The 15,575-nt window shown below is 39.9% G+C and overlaps 1 protein-coding gene across 5 annotated transcripts in view; it reads left to right on the forward strand.

Annotated features, from left to right (window-relative positions):
- The window catches only part of LOC145989985 (uncharacterized), a 180,355-nt gene that overhangs the window by 119,358 nt on the left and 45,422 nt on the right, over positions 1 to 15,575 (forward strand). The window contains exon 1 of one of the 5 annotated variants that reach the window (XM_083125548.1): positions 13,848 to 14,373. The exons of the other annotated variants lie outside the window; for them this stretch is intronic. Within the exon in view, the coding sequence (XP_082981674.1) occupies positions 13,994 to 14,373 (380 nt within the window). The 5' untranslated portion in view covers positions 13,848 to 13,993. Of the gene's footprint in view, positions 1 to 13,847; positions 14,374 to 15,575 lie in introns of those variants that run through there. 5 annotated transcript variants of the gene reach the window in all.

The following is a 15,575-nucleotide window of genomic DNA, read 5'->3' on the forward strand; positions in this document are numbered from 1 at the left end:
CGCCGCTGCTCGATTTCACCCTATTCTGCGAGGCGTCGTTGTTCTGGTAAAAGGCATCCGTCATGATCAGAATTTCCTTGTAACTCTGGTAATCTTCGTCGGTGTAATCTTTCGGCTGCTTTTTGGCAACGAGTTCCCACAGTCCCACCGTACCCGGATACCTGGTCCAACTATCCTTCTCGCCTAAATTAACTTTAATGTCGTTGCCTTCGAAGGTCACCTTCGATTTCCCAATCTTCCACACCACACCACCGCCTTCGTTGCTTTCCATGCTCGGATACAATCCGAACACTTCATCCTTGTCGAACTTCCCCGTGCTCAGGTAGTCTCGTGCCAAAGGTCAAAACTCGATCTTATCCGAAGACGACGACGTGCTACCTATAGCTCGACGTCGTGCCGGTGCATCCTTCAGTTCGAACGGCGTCGAAGGAATGCTCGAAATGGGCGTGGGTACAGCGTAACTTTTAGCTGCGAGTGGTACGAGTTCGTTGATCAAATTTTTATTTTGTTCCGTGACACTTTTAATTTCTTTACCTAGACCGCTGATGGCATCGATCACGGGTTGATCCTGACGTTTCTTCTCTTCGTAGAATCCGCGATTCTCGGATTTCCAACCTTTGAAGCGTTTCGCGAGGTAATCGCGAAGCTTGAGATTTTCGTCTTCGATTTTTCGTTTCGTCATAACGTTTATTTATATACGTCGTTTCTCACAACGTTGCAACGTTTAGAAAATCGTTGATTTTGTTTCTGTATTTTCCGTCGTTGGGTTTCCTCGTCATGTCGATCGTCGCGAATCCGAAATCGTCACCGTTCCAGCAAGTAGAGCAGCAGCGTTCCGAAAATTGATTGTAGTTCATGTCTCCGCCTACGTAGTCATCGTACGCGTGCTTGAGGTTGGTGTGATCTTGACGAAACAAACATATGAAATTAGCGTTGTCGCGTACTAACTGTTTTGGAATTTTGGAAAACGTTTGAGCTAGGTAGAAGCAATCCATTCCTTTGTGACGACCTTGCGTGAAAAAGTTGCGAATTTCATTTTGATTTTCCAGGATGACGTCGTCGAACACAACGACTGAATTTTCACGACAATCGTCGAGTGGTTTTATTTCCGAGGCGAACGTTGCAATGTCCAGACCATCGTACAGTTTCATCAGTTGCTGGTATTTGGATTGCTCCAAACTTTTCGAGAACACGTACAGGTGCCTGTTCTTCCAATCTAACCAATTCGGTGCGAGGAGAAAATTGTCCACGAGCAGTGTCGTTTTCCCACACCCCGAAGGACCTACGATCAGACAGCGGATGCTGTCGGGAAGCAACTCACCGTTCTTTTTTTTTCTCGTTTGACTTTCCGGATCCGGTAGACGCTTCACCACGTTCCACGTACTCACAAGATCACTTCGTTCGCGTCGATCCAACTCTTTTCCGGAAGTCCCAGCCATTTGACAAACAGTTTGTCGCCTTTCCTACGCAATACTTTCTCGATGAGGTACGTGTCGGGGTGTTTCGTTTTAGAGAGTTCCTCTTCGTAAAATCTTCCTTTCAAAATCTCGCCGCTACTATCTTTTATTATATACGTGTGTCGGTTTCCGGGTAAAACTCGAACCACGGTAAAAAGTTCCGTGCTCCAATTTTTTGTGAATCCCTTCTCGAAGGTGCGTTTGAATTTGCTGATCCTCACCTGGTCTCCAATTTTGTATTTAGCTCTTTTTGTCGTGGGTGTGTACTTTGGACAGTAAACGGTAGAAATTAAACGCCGCTCGTCAGATTTCGTAACGTCAACTGGCTTCATGCCTATCGTTCTGTGTACCGTATCATTATAGGTGTCGACGAGTTCCGGCAGGATGTCGACCCATTTGTAATTTCCCCGAAGCGTGAATCGTTTCCACATGTGTGTTTTCAAGGTTCGATTAAATCTTTCCACGATGCTGGCTTTGATGTGACTGAAGGTCGAATAATGTCGAATGTCATGTTTTTGAATAAACTTTTGGAATACGGCGTTGTAAAATTCTTTACCGTTGTCCGTGTGCAGAAACCGAGGTCGTCTGCCGCCGCTTTCGCGAAAAATTAATTTGAATGCTTCCGTGACGCACGATCCCGTTTTCGCCTTCAAAGGTAGAGCCCATGCGAATTTCGAAAATGTGTCTATGACGGTGAGGAGGTACTTGTTGCCCTTGTTCCATTTATGTACGTTTTTCAAATTGCCGCTACTCATCTCCACGAGATCGCTTTGCCAGAGGTCGTCGATGCCCTTGGTTACCACAGCCAAACGTTCGTAGTTGCGGCGTGCAGGTTTATGCAATTCTTCGACGATGGCTTGCCTAGACATTTTATTATTTTAGAGATTACGTTTGAAGAGAAGCACCAGCGTGATGGGATTCAAAGAGGGTGGCACCTCGCTCGTGTTTTGAATGATCAGCTTATCGCCGGCACTCACGTCGAAAACGGTAAGATCTTCGTCTTCGTGTATTTCATATATGTTGCGCGTTTCGTTCCAACGTGCCAGAGGAATGTTTCCTGCTTTCTGGACACCACGATTCGATATTAAGGTCATGGTGGGAACGCTAGCTTTTCTGCCGTGAGACCAGTACGAAAATTCGTTTATCTGAATTGTGCCATCGAGGAGAAACTTGTAGTACGGATGATAAGGATGCAACATGTACAGTTTGTTACCTTCGACGAACGTGGAGATTCTCTGTTGATTGGGAACGCTGTTGATTTCGATGGCTTGCAAGGTGAACAATTTGGCGAATTTAGTGTCGAAGGTGACGAGATTACTGTGAACTTGTCCGAGTTTATTTTCGATGGGCAGCAAATGCTCGATTATGGTATCCGTTACGGCAGAAAACGACGGTTTGATTTTCACTTCCACGTTCAACTGCTTGTAGTTTTCGTTGAGTTCTTGCAACTTGGCACCGAAAGAGGCCAGCGTCGATTCCTGCGTGGATTCCAACACTCCAACTTGATCTCTGATGTTGACGACAATGTTCTGAAGGTTCTCGACTTGATTCAATTTCGAGCTCTTCTCGGTAAGATCGTTCACGATGCTTCGCATCTCTGTAAACTGCGTGTGAAGGTCGGCGACGCTCTGCGAAGTGGGTAGCGTCGACACCAGCGAACTAATTTCGTCTCGAATCTGTTCCACGTTCGCCGTTTCCGTTTCTAGTCGTTTCAGCATTCGAGATATGTTTCTTTTCAAAGCGTGCAATTCTTTGGAGGTGGGGAGATTGGCCACCCTACTCTCGAGATCGCTCAATGAACTTTTGATGTCGCTCGAATCGGATAGTGCCGTCACCGCCGTTTTCAATTTTTCCAAATCTTCTCTCGAAGGCACGCTCGTCCGTAACGATTCCAACTCACCCTGTATGTTGTCCAGTACGTGATGAAAATGAGCAAGATTCGTTTCGACGTTCAAATTTTCTAAATATTCGATCTTCTGCTGAACTGTGCTTAACGTGTCTTGAATGCTCGTCAACGCTCTCGCTTCAGCGTGAATATTTTTAATTTCTTCGTTGATCAACTCCAGAGACGCCTGAAGCGTAGCGATGGTGGTTTGAATGTGTTCGAAATCTTGATACGCCTCCAATTGATTTTTTATGTTCGCGACGCTTTTACCGATGACCTGCAGTTCGTCTGACGATGGTAGGTTCGTCATGGTATCTTCCAAAGTCTGTAACTTGGATTTAATTTCTTCCAAGGTGCTGGTGAATTCTTCTTGTAATTTGGAAACGACGACATGCAAGCGTTCTGCGTCTATATCGTTCACGACGGTTTGAAGTTCAGAGAAATTCTTTTCTATTGCGGAAGTTCGTTCTTCGATTTCGAGTTTCAATTTTTCCAAATCTTCATTTTTCGATTGAAATTGCTGTAATTTGGCCAAATCATTTTGAAGCGAATCCACGATCAACTGTATATTTTGAACGTTGTCGTAAGAAGGTACGTCGACATAATTTTTTATCAGCGTCTTCAGTTCGGAATCGATTTTCAGAATGGGGTCGAGACATTGCGTTTGGAGCGTAGCGATTTCCGACTCTAAACTTTTGTTTAAGGTCTCCTGCAAAGCAATCAAATCGGTCCTCAACTTCTTAACTCGAATGTCCAACATGAGAATCTCTTCTGCGTGGTCTACACGCTTGGTGTTGCCGAAAATGTCGTTAGGCATTTTTGGTTAACGGTTATTTATAATAGGATAGACGATTCGTAATTCTACGAAGAGAGGAATGAGTTTGTCGTAATCTCCGAGAAGTTCCATGTAAAGATAATCTCCTGCAGAAACATCGTACGTAATGTTAGAAAGCATCTTGTCGTGCTTGATTCGAAAAATATTCTTGCCGGTAGAAATTTTGATTTCGCCTGCGTTTTCCGGATTCACGGTGATTTGAAGTTTCCCGTCGATCGGAATTTCCTAGAAATGTAAATTGTTATTAAAAACATAAAACATCTTGCCCACTTCGTCATTCAGTTTCGTCCAAATGCTGTTGAGATGAACGATCAGTAAACCATTGAGTTTAGATAACACGGAAGGTAAGAGGTTATTGAAATTTGGCGGTGCAGTCTCCATGTTGATCTGTTTGCGGAAGCCAAAAAGATTCATTGTCCTTGTTAGTTATTTAAGAATACGGTCAAAGTTTTTTTTTTTTTTGTAATGACAGGCAAAGTTTTTTTTTGTTTGCTTGCGTCACAATACAGGCACGCGCGCGCGCGCGTGTGTGTGCGACACATCGTTCCCGAAAGAGGTTTACAAAGGTCACGATATATAAACATTTGGTCCCGCAGTTGGAAAATTACGATAAGGTGCATTCATCCTTCAAGGATGAGAGAGTGCATTCGTCACAATACAGGCACGCACGCGTACACGCGCGTGTGTGTGTGCGACACATCGTTCCCGAAAGAGGTTTACAAAGGTCACGATATATAAACATTTGGTCCCAGAGTTGGAAAATAAATTACGATAAAATGCATTCGTCCTTCAAAAAATAAGAGAGAGTGCATTATTTACTCATCACGCTGTGTCAGCGCAACGAATAAAAGCGCAGAACGTGGAGAGAAAGTGAGGTTTTGAGGTTTTGATGAAATTTTCGTAGGTTTTGCAACACTGTGGCTCACTTCAGTGAATTGAAGTGAGTTTTTTGATGTTTTGGTGCTGTTTTCTTCGCTGCAAACATCGTCAGCGCAATAAATGAGGCGCGGAACGTGGAGAGAAAGTGAGTTTTTGAGGTTTTTATGATCCTCACTTAATGACGTTGAACCGGCCCACCTGCACTACTAGCATTGTTTTTATCTTGTGCTTGAATATCATCAAGTTTGGTTCTTTCCTCACATCTTGTGGTAGTTTATTGTAGAGATCTATGGAAGAGTTTAAGGGACCTTTCTTACATAAGTTGAGGCGGCAGTGTTTTATGTGAAGTTTGTCTTTATTTCTTGTGTTTAGGCCATGTATTTCCTCATTTGTGGCAAAGTTGGAAATATTTTGCTTAACATAAATTAAGCATTCATAAATGTATATGCAGGGGAGAGTTAACACATTAAGTTTACGGAAAAGAGTTCTACATGAATAAGTTTTCTTTACTCCAGCTATGATTCTTATAGCTCTTTTTTGAAGCATAAAAAGGACATTGGAGTGGCCCTTGTTACCCCAAACCATAATACCGTATCTTAGTAAAGCATCAAAGTTTGCCATATAAAGGCACTTTACAGTTTGGGTGCTTGAGATGTCTACCATTTCTCGAAGGGCATAGCACACACTACTTAATTTTGATTGTAGCGTGTTTATGTGTTCTGTATAGCTAAGGTGTTCATCCAGAATGATACCCAGAAATTTTGAATTTTTGTTAGGCTCTAGTTGTGTATTCCCAGATATTAGATTGAGGCTTATTTGGTTTCTGGTTTGGATTGTAGAAAATGTAATGTAATTTGTTTTTTTGCTGTTGAGGAGTAGATTATTATTTAAAAACCAGTCATCTAATTTATTTAATACGTTATTAGCCTTAGATTGTAGAGCATCTTTGGAAGTGTCTGTTACTATAATATTTGTATCATCAGCATATAATATTGCATTTGCCTCAGGTATAACATTTGGTAAATCATTTATGTACATAAGAAACAAAAGAGGACCAAGAATACTTCCCTGAGGCACCCCACATATTACACTTTTCATGGTGGAGTGTTGATGTGTTACGTATCCTTTTGCTGTGGTGTGAGCGATTTCTACAATTTGCTTTCTATTGGTAAGATAAGATTGAAACCACTTTTGTGGTAGTCCACGAATACCAAGTTTTTGAAGTTTCCACAGCAATATCTCGTGATTTACAGAATCGAAAGCTTTTGATAGGTCACAAAAGACTCCTACCGTGTGATTACAATTATTCAGAGATTGTGTGACACATTCTACTAAGTCTGCTAACGCTGTTTTCGTGCTTCGTTCGGACCTAAAACCATGCTGCGACAAACTTAAGATTGAGTGTTTACTACAGAAATTTTCTACTCTCATCATTATTGCATGTTCAATAATTTTTGAGAAGACTGAGAGTTGGGAAATGGGCCTGTAATTTGATAAATCCTTTGGGTCATTTTTCTTCAGTAATGGTTTAACAACAGCTATTTTTAGCCTGTTTGGGAAAATACCCTGTTCAATGGAATTGTTTATTATATGTAGTAATGGTTGACATAGGGAACTATAACATTTCTTAATTAGGAAGTCTGGTATTTCATCAATGCCGGAAGATCGTTTGTTTTTTATACGCCTGAAGATTATCTTTAATTCCTGTTCAGTAATGGGGGAAATGAACAAGGATTTGTCATTCACTGTTATGTGTGTAGAACATTCTTCTGGAGCAGCCATAAACCCATTCCTTCTATTTGGAACTGCATTTACAAAATACTCATTGAAAGCATTCGCAATATTAGGGGGATGTTGGACTTCTTTTCAATTAATGCATATCACCATATTATTACCTAAAGATTGGTGTTTTGTTGATGCATTTCTTATAATTTCCCACATTGTTTTACATTTATTGTTTGAATTATTGATTTTACGGTCATTATGATTAATTTTTGATTGGTGGAGTACATTTTTATATATTTGCTTATACCTCTTGTAATATTTCAGAAAAGGTGGATTAGGATTCACCTTACTTTCAGAATGGAGCATTTTTAGTTTTCTACTTGAGATTCTGATTCCGTTTGTGACCCATGGTTTACACTCGGTGGATATGTTTACTTGTTTAGGTGGAAAACATTCATTGTGTAACAAGATAATTTTGTTCAGAAAGAGATTAAATTTTTCGTTTGTGGAAGGTAAGTTATAAATATCTTCCCAATTTTCGCTGTTTAGTTTTCCAATAAACATGAGTATAGAACCTTCATCATATTTACGTTTCTGCATTTTTAGTGGCTTTCTATGATATTCAGGAGCTTCTCTTTTACATGTGAGACATAAAAATTGTGCTTCATGGTCGGAGAAGTGGACTGATATGTTTTCACATTGAAACTCTTTTGAGTGTACACTTATTAACATGTGGTCTATGAGGGAGAGTGTCTCTTTCGTTATGCGCGTGGGTGTAGTTACAATTTGCTTTAGGCCAAAAGTGTTTATTGTGGCTTCAAAGTGTAGTTTCCGTCCTGTATTTTTTAGAAAATCAATGTTTAGGTCCCCGCATACCAAAATTTCACATGTATAACTTTTTAATTCATCTAACAATACTGACAGATTTTTTATGAATATTGTATAGTCTGCATCAGGCGTTCTGTAGCAACATACTATTATTAAATTGTATTGTGCAAGACGTACAACACTAACTTCAAAATGTTTTTCTATAGGTCTCACAGTTTTGGGGACAATTTGTTTGGCAATTATATCATTTTTTGTAAATATGCCTGTTCCCCCTCGTTTTATTAGAGACCTTGATGAGAAACTAGCTAGGTGGAAATTTGGAATTTGAAGGTAAGTAATTTCATCTTTGGACAGCCAGTGCTCAGTAACACACAGTACATGTGCATCTAAACATTCATCGGTTAGGAGCATTTCTAAATCTAACACTTTGCCTGTAATACCTTGAATGTTTAGATGCACAATATTGCATTGTATAACTCTCTTTTTCATTTGAGAGAAACTATTGGGTGTAAGACCTTGTTCCTTAGGTTTAACATTTACAATATTTGTTGCATTTTTACATTTTACAATAAAAAATCATCTTTAAATTTGCCCGGTTCTGACGTCACCGCAGAAAGCTTTTCTAATTTTAAGCTAAATGCCTATGTTGTTAGGGTAGGCAGGCTAGCTATGTATGAACAGGGTAGCAAAATTGTTGTGCGACAAAAAAGACCCGTTCTTTACTGTAGAAATCGAAACCTCTCAGTTCCTTGTTTCGTATCGTCCTGTAAGTTCGAGACTCGTGGAAGCTTGAAATGGAAACTAATTATCTAAATACACAATGCGTGATTTTGATCATGACGTGATTTTTTGCTTTTGCGATACGATTCATTGGTCTGTATAACTGAATGAAGCGCAGATGCTTACTTTTGGTAACATAATTTTGTACTTTGAAAGATAAATTCATTTGGAGAATCTATTATGACACTGCAGGTTGTTTTCTGCTATATAAACTGTTCAGGCAACAGGAAATATTTCACCGTGATTTTTTCAGGACGAGGACAGTAATTCTATAATATTTAGTTTCTTGAAATTTAGATGAATATAAATCCTAACCTACTTCAGTAGTGGCGGAAAAAGGGGGTTATTACCCACAACTTTTGTCCCTGCAGACACGGGCGCCGACTTGTCAAAATTATTGGGGGGGGGCTCTGATCACTGAAATAAATTAATGAATGACTCACTCTCTCCCTTTTTTAAGTTTTAGCCTCAGTGTTCGGAATCTCATAAAAGCTAGGGGTGTGCGGGATCACGAAAAGTCAGGATCGGGAAAAAAATTTCCCGTTCCGATCCGGACTTTCCCGAATTTTCGGGATCCCGTGCAGTCGGGAAATACTGAATGCTCATTTGAAAATGTCGTTATTTCTCGACGTTTTCTGCATTGTCAATTTCTGGAACTTACCGTAAATGGTTAGTTTTTAATCCAGAAATCACTTAAAGTGAAAATGACGTGTATAATTCGAGATTTTTAGAGCTTAGGGAAATTTTGAACATTTCCCGACTCAGTAGCAGGGTTGGCAAAATTTGTGTTTTTTTTTAAAAAGAACAAAACAAACTGTTTTTTTGTTTAAAACATGTTTTTTTTGTTTTAAACATAGTTTTAAACATGAGTTTTAAAAAACATGTTTTAAACATGTGTTTTAAACAAAAGAAAGTCAACCTTTTCCTAGTAAATTATAGTTAAAGTCGTTGAAGAAAAAAATAGGGGTGTGCGGGATCCCGAGGAGTCGGGACCGGGATCTGGGAAAAAAAATCCGATTTTTCGGGTTCCCGAGCAGTTAGGTTTTGTACCAGAAGTGCAAAAACAAGCACTTAAGATGAAAATTGCGTGTAGAATTCGAGATTTTCAGAGCTTCAGGAAGTTTCGATCGTTACCCGTCCCGAAAATTTCCCGGCTTTGTCGGGAAATGGCGAATATTTCCCGTCCCAAATGTCGGGATTTAAAAAAATTCCCGTCCCGACCAAAAAAATTCTGTCTCGCACACCCCCTAGAAAAAATACTCATTTTTATGAAGCTATATTACTGAAGTACAGTGGCTACAAGGACAGTTTATATCCCTTTGGAGATATTGTTTACCATACTTCAGGGAAGGGGTGTGCGGGACAGATTTTTTGGGTCGGGACGGGAAATTCTTTAAATCCCGACATTCGAGGCGGGAAAAATTCTCAATTTCACGACAAAGTCGGGAAATTTTAGGGACGGGCAGTGGCGGCTGCTTAATACGTGCTACCGTGCTATAGCACGTTGCTAAATTTGTTAAAATGAAAAGAAGAGAAAGCAAATCTCACAGATGCAAGAAGTTTAATGAAGCCCCAAAGTGAAATGAAACTTCTCATGTTAAGAGCCTCAACATTTACCAGCGGCGCCACGTATTTCCCTCACGCTGGCTATAAGGAATAGCGTACCGTGCTAAAATCTCAACAGCACGTTTTCGCCCCTTTTTCATCCCTCCGCGCATGAATACTGTACACCCCCACTCCTCGATTTGTACGGGGGATAGGGTCCCGGCTCGAGAAAAATCGTCTGCTAGCGTGCTGCAGGAGGACTCAGCACGGTAAGTGTGCCATCTCAGGATAAGAAAAAATTCTACGACAACCTATTACCTCTATCAGAACAACGTTTTTTAATGTCATTTTCAAACGTTCTGTACGTTATCAGTGTAGAGTTATGTAATGTTTGTAGCATGTCGTATACATTAGCAGCACCTGCAAAAAAGTTGGAACGCGAATTGACACTACCCCTTAGCCTTTTATCTATTTCGGTGGTAAGTTGTAAAGACTGCAACTCTGAAACTATAGTCTGTGTCTTTTTTGCTTCCGAAAGTGGATTCTGCTACGTAATTTATGTTTAGGAAATTTTAATTTTATATTTTATCTAAATTGCCTGTTTTTAAATGCTAGATATTTCCTTGTGTTTATGTAGCACTTCAATAGTCAAGAAACAAACTTACAGAGTTTGGTTTGAGTTGGTGTTTTAAGTCCACTTTATGCACAGTAAGGCTAATCGGGACTGGACCTACAGTTTAAAGTGGGATCCGAACCACTTGTGCCTCCACCGGGTATCGAACCCGGGACCCCTTGATTACAAGGCAATGACGCTACCACTGCGCCATGGGGGAGGCCACAAACTTACAGAGTACCGTCATTTTTCCCCGGCTTCCAGATCCGAAAATTTTCCGCGCGGTTCATTGTGTTAAAATCGCGTGGCGCGTGAAGTGGTGGTCATTGTTGTGAAGGATTAGCTTTTTGTTGTTGTTAGAAGTGAAAGTGAGTGTGTGTGTGTGTGTGTTAGTGTACCATAAATTCGGTGGATTCTTTGTTGCAGCGACCTTTCTCTTCAAGAACACTTGAAGAAAAGTTGGAAATAAAAGCTCTAGGACGGCCTTTGCCAGATTTGGATCTATCGCAAAATGCAAAGGGAGGTAAGAACGCTGCGCATAAAAGGCGATTTAATAGAAAACTGTAATATAGTGAACCATGGCTTTGTGGGTGTCAAATTCGAAATGCATTATTCTGTTTTCCTTGCATACTTTTTGGAAGTAATGATTCGTGGTCTAAAGGAGGGGTAAAAGATCTAGGACATTTATGTGAATCTATGAGAAAGCATAGTGAAAGCAAAAAGCACATGAATAATGAGTTAAATTTTGTCTCTCTCGGAACTGTCAACATAGCAACGCAGTTAAGGCACGTTTATCTAGAATCTCATAATGAACAAGTTGAAAAAAATCGCCACGTCTTGTCAAAAATTATAGACTGCATCAAGTTCTGTGGCGCTTTTGAGTTGTCCCTGCGTGGCCGGCCACGATGAAACAGATTCCTCCGCAAAACCTGGGATATTTTTTAGGGCTCCTTGATTTTGTCTGTAGTTTAGACAATGCTGTTAAAGAACATCTTGACAATAGCACTGTATTTAAAGGCACTCGATCTCGCCATCGAAGTTCCGGGTTGAAGTCTCGGCCCGGGTGTGGGTATTCTTTGTAATACTTTGTAATAATGAAATTAATGAAGGGGCATCCACAAACAATACCCATACCCGGGCCGAGACCCCAACCCGGAACTTCGATAGCGAGATCGAAAGTCGACCACTTAACGTTCGTGGCCACAGAGCCATGTGTGGGTGGGGGGTATGGGGTAGGGAGCATTATGTACATGAAAAACAGCATCAGTTGTAGCACGCATCTTTGAAAAGTCACGAGCCGCCGCTGGGGACGGGATATGTTCGAAATTTCCCGAAGCTCTTAAAATCTCGAATTTACACGTAATTTTCATCTTAAGTGTTTGTTTTTGCACTTCTGGTACAAAAACTAACAATTTCCGATCAATTCCAGACACATTTACAGAAGAAAATGTCGAGAATTGACGACTTATTAAAATGAGCATTCTGTATTTTCCTACTGCTTGGGACCCCGAAAAGTCGGGCACGGGACGGGATTCCCCCTCCCCGATCCCGATACCGACTTTTCGGGATCCCGCACACCTCTACAAAAGTAGGAGGTAATAGCCTCCTTTTTCCGCCACTGCTGAAGTAGGTTAGGATATCAAGTACCAAAATGTGTTTTAAACACTTCTTAAAAAAACATGTTTAAAACACATTGTTTTAAACGTTTAAGACATTTGTATAAAAACAAAGCCGTGTGTTTTAACGTTTAAAACAAAGTGTTTTAAACACTTTTGTTTTAAACATGCCAACCCTGCTCAGTAGGGAAATTGAAAATTTTTCCCGTCCCGCACACCCTTAATAAAAGCCCATGAATTCCTCAAAAATATCATTTTTTTATTCACAGTTCGAATGCAGAATATTAATTGTCCACGGATGGATATGTCACAAGTTTCGTCAACCATAATAGCAAAATATTCCCGACTTTTATTATCTGCTACCACGGAGCGTAAAAGAGATCTCCCTAACATATCAATGATCTCGTTCTGAATGTCATGCGAGAGCCATTTGTAGCCCGAACGTCCCATCCACTACCCTAGTTCATGCACATCGTCTTTTGAAACTCTTTTTTAGTAAAAATTTTAACAATAAGTATATACTAGTAATAAATCATGCGTTTTGCTGTCTCTGGTCATAGCCTCCCCAAAGTTGATGGTTTAGCGGTTTCAGCCCCCAAAGTTGATGGTCTAGAAAATTTTAAATGTGTATTAAAAGTTAAGTTCTTAATATTGGGGGGCTAGAGCCCTCCCAAGCCCCATGGAGTCGGCGACTATGCCTGCAGTAGAGGTGTGCGGGATCCCGAAAAGTCGGGACCGGGATCGGGAAAGAAAATTTCCGTCCCGATCCCGACTTCCGGAAATGACTTCCCGACTTTTTGGGATCCCAAGCAGTCTGGAAATTTAGAATAGTCATTTTAAAACGTCGTCAATTATGGACGTTCTCTGCATTGTGGTTTTGTACCGGAAGTGCAAAAACAAGCACTTAAGATGGAAATTACGGGTAGAATTCGAGATTTCAAGAGCTTTGGGAAATTTCGAACACATCCCGTCCCGAAAATTTTCCGACTTTTTCGGGAAATTGAGAATTTTCCCCGTCCCGAATGTCGGGATTTAAAGAATTTCCCGTCTCGACCCAAAAAATTCTGTCCCGCACACCCCTTCCCTGTAGTATGGTAAACCTTATCTCCAAAGGTAAATAAACTGTCCTTGTAGCCATTGTCCTCATAAAAATGAGTATTTTTTGTCTTTAACGACTTTAAGTATAATTTACTGGGAAAAGGTTGAATTTGTTTTGTTTAAAACATGTTCAAAACATGTTTTTTTAACTCATGTTTAAAACTATGTTTAAATAAAAAAAATGTTTTAAACAAAAAAAACAGTTTGTTAAATTTTGCCAACCCTGCATTTGAGGTACAGTGGGATCCATTAGTGTTACTGTGCAAATTGTCCATGACTATTTTCATTAATTTTTCTCTTACATCCTATGTATTTTAAGCGATGGACTGTTATGTATGCTGGTGCAGAAGTTGTTAACAGGTTGTTTTGAGTTTTCTTTTAATTCTTGAAGCTCCTATTGGGTCAAATAAAGTGCACGAACATGGTGATGGACAATTTGCACGGTAATACTCATGGATTCCACTGTACTCTGATTGATTGTAGCATATAGAATTGCTCATTATTGAAAACCCAAATATATTGCTGCAAATCTGTATATGCAGTAATCTGTGCAACATTCGTGTAAACATTTATGCTAGTCTGTGCTTTCGTTCATCATAATCTGGAAACTGTAATTACTAGAATAATTTTCTGATTTGCATAATTTTTCTCGTGCATTTCAGGTTTATCTCCCACCTCCTAGTAAACAAGGTAGTGAAATTTAACAATACATTCTTACAGAAAGCAAAATATATGGCTTCTCCAAGAGATGCGAGTGAAGCTAAGGATGACTTCGATGGTGGTAGTAATAGTGACCAGGTCTTGAATACAATTCTGAAGATCGAAAGTGAATTTTTAACTGATGATGGCCACAACAACTATTCTATGGACGAGAACATTCTGAGTGAACGTTATGGTTCAGCATTAAGTGGAAATAATAGCATGTGCAACATTCCAGAGGATGATGGCAGTGCCCCTTTGGGTGAAACAAAATTTATCGCAGATCATGGTTCAGTGCTGCACAATGATGGTGTTTACCTTTCACATTATGTAGATGTAAAAATTGAACTGGATAGTGATCAGGATGCAACAGAACTCCAAGATCATGAATCACCAGAAAACTTTCAGTCGGGGTATGATACATTTTGCTTTTTTTTGTTTTTTTGAACTTCACAGTAACTTTCTTCCATGCTAGTTTAACCCTTAGCCCACGAAGGTGCTAGTTTATTATCCACAAACATATTTCTTAATTTTTACAGAAGAAACTACTTACGGTAATAAGTTCCTCTAGCATTGTTGAACATCTGGAAGGTGTTTTCTGTCATGTGGGAATGTGTCATAGCGGAAATTCATTATTTTTGTTGAAAATTAATTCTCCGACGCACAATAGCCGTTGGCGCGTACATCTTCGTAGATTATCGTGCTTGTGTCGATTTTCATTGGGGATGCAGTGTTTCCAACCAGGCCATTGTTTTCCGAAAAGATGACGTGTCGTGGATGCGTGGTGAAATTCATTCCGGGTGTGGGAAACCGTTGACGGATAGCCCCACGAACCATTTCCGGCAAGGTTAGCTTAGGCAAGCATAGTTAAAATTTTGTTCGTAAAACAATGCGAAAAATGTAGGATAAAAAAAAAAAAAAGAAATTTCAATTTGTTAGTATTTTTTCGGTTGCAAAGGTTGGAAACCCTGAATATTGAATGAAAATTGATAAAAGACAAGCACGACGCACGATCTACGAAGGTGTATGTGCCATGTTGTGTCTTAGGCAAGCGAAAAAACTGGTATGACTGAAGATGACTGGACCCCTCTCCGATTTTCTTCATATTTGGCATACTTGCTAATGGAGGCCTGCTAATGACGAATCTGAAGTTAAAATTTGTCGGAAACGTCTAGAAATTGCAAAATAATTGTGAACCATTGACGTATGGTTAGGACAAAAAAATTCACGAAAATCAACCGTTTCCATTCCGATAACTAACGCCTTATTTTTGCTTATTTTGCAATTTCTAGATGTTTCCACTTATTTTGCAATTTCTAGACGTTTCCGACAACTTTTAATTTCAGATTCGTGATTAGAAGGCCTCAATTAGTATGAGAAAAATATGAAGAAAATCGGAGAGGGGTCCGGTCATCTTCAGTCGTTACAAAAAACTAAAAGAAAGAAGTACTCCTAATGTGAAAACTTGAAACTACTTTCATCAAAAAAACGTGAATACACCTTAAGGAATGTTCCGTGAATGTTCGTACGTAAGTACGAATGTTAAAAATTACGAAACAAAGAAGTTACACATGTTTGTGGATAGTACATTTTTACCCTCTTATCAATTCTGCAT

Source organism: Lepisma saccharinum, chromosome 7, assembly GCF_977018435.1.
Source record: "Lepisma saccharinum chromosome 7, izLepSacc3.1, whole genome shotgun sequence".
NCBI lineage: Eukaryota > Metazoa > Arthropoda > Insecta > Zygentoma > Lepismatidae > Lepisma > Lepisma saccharinum.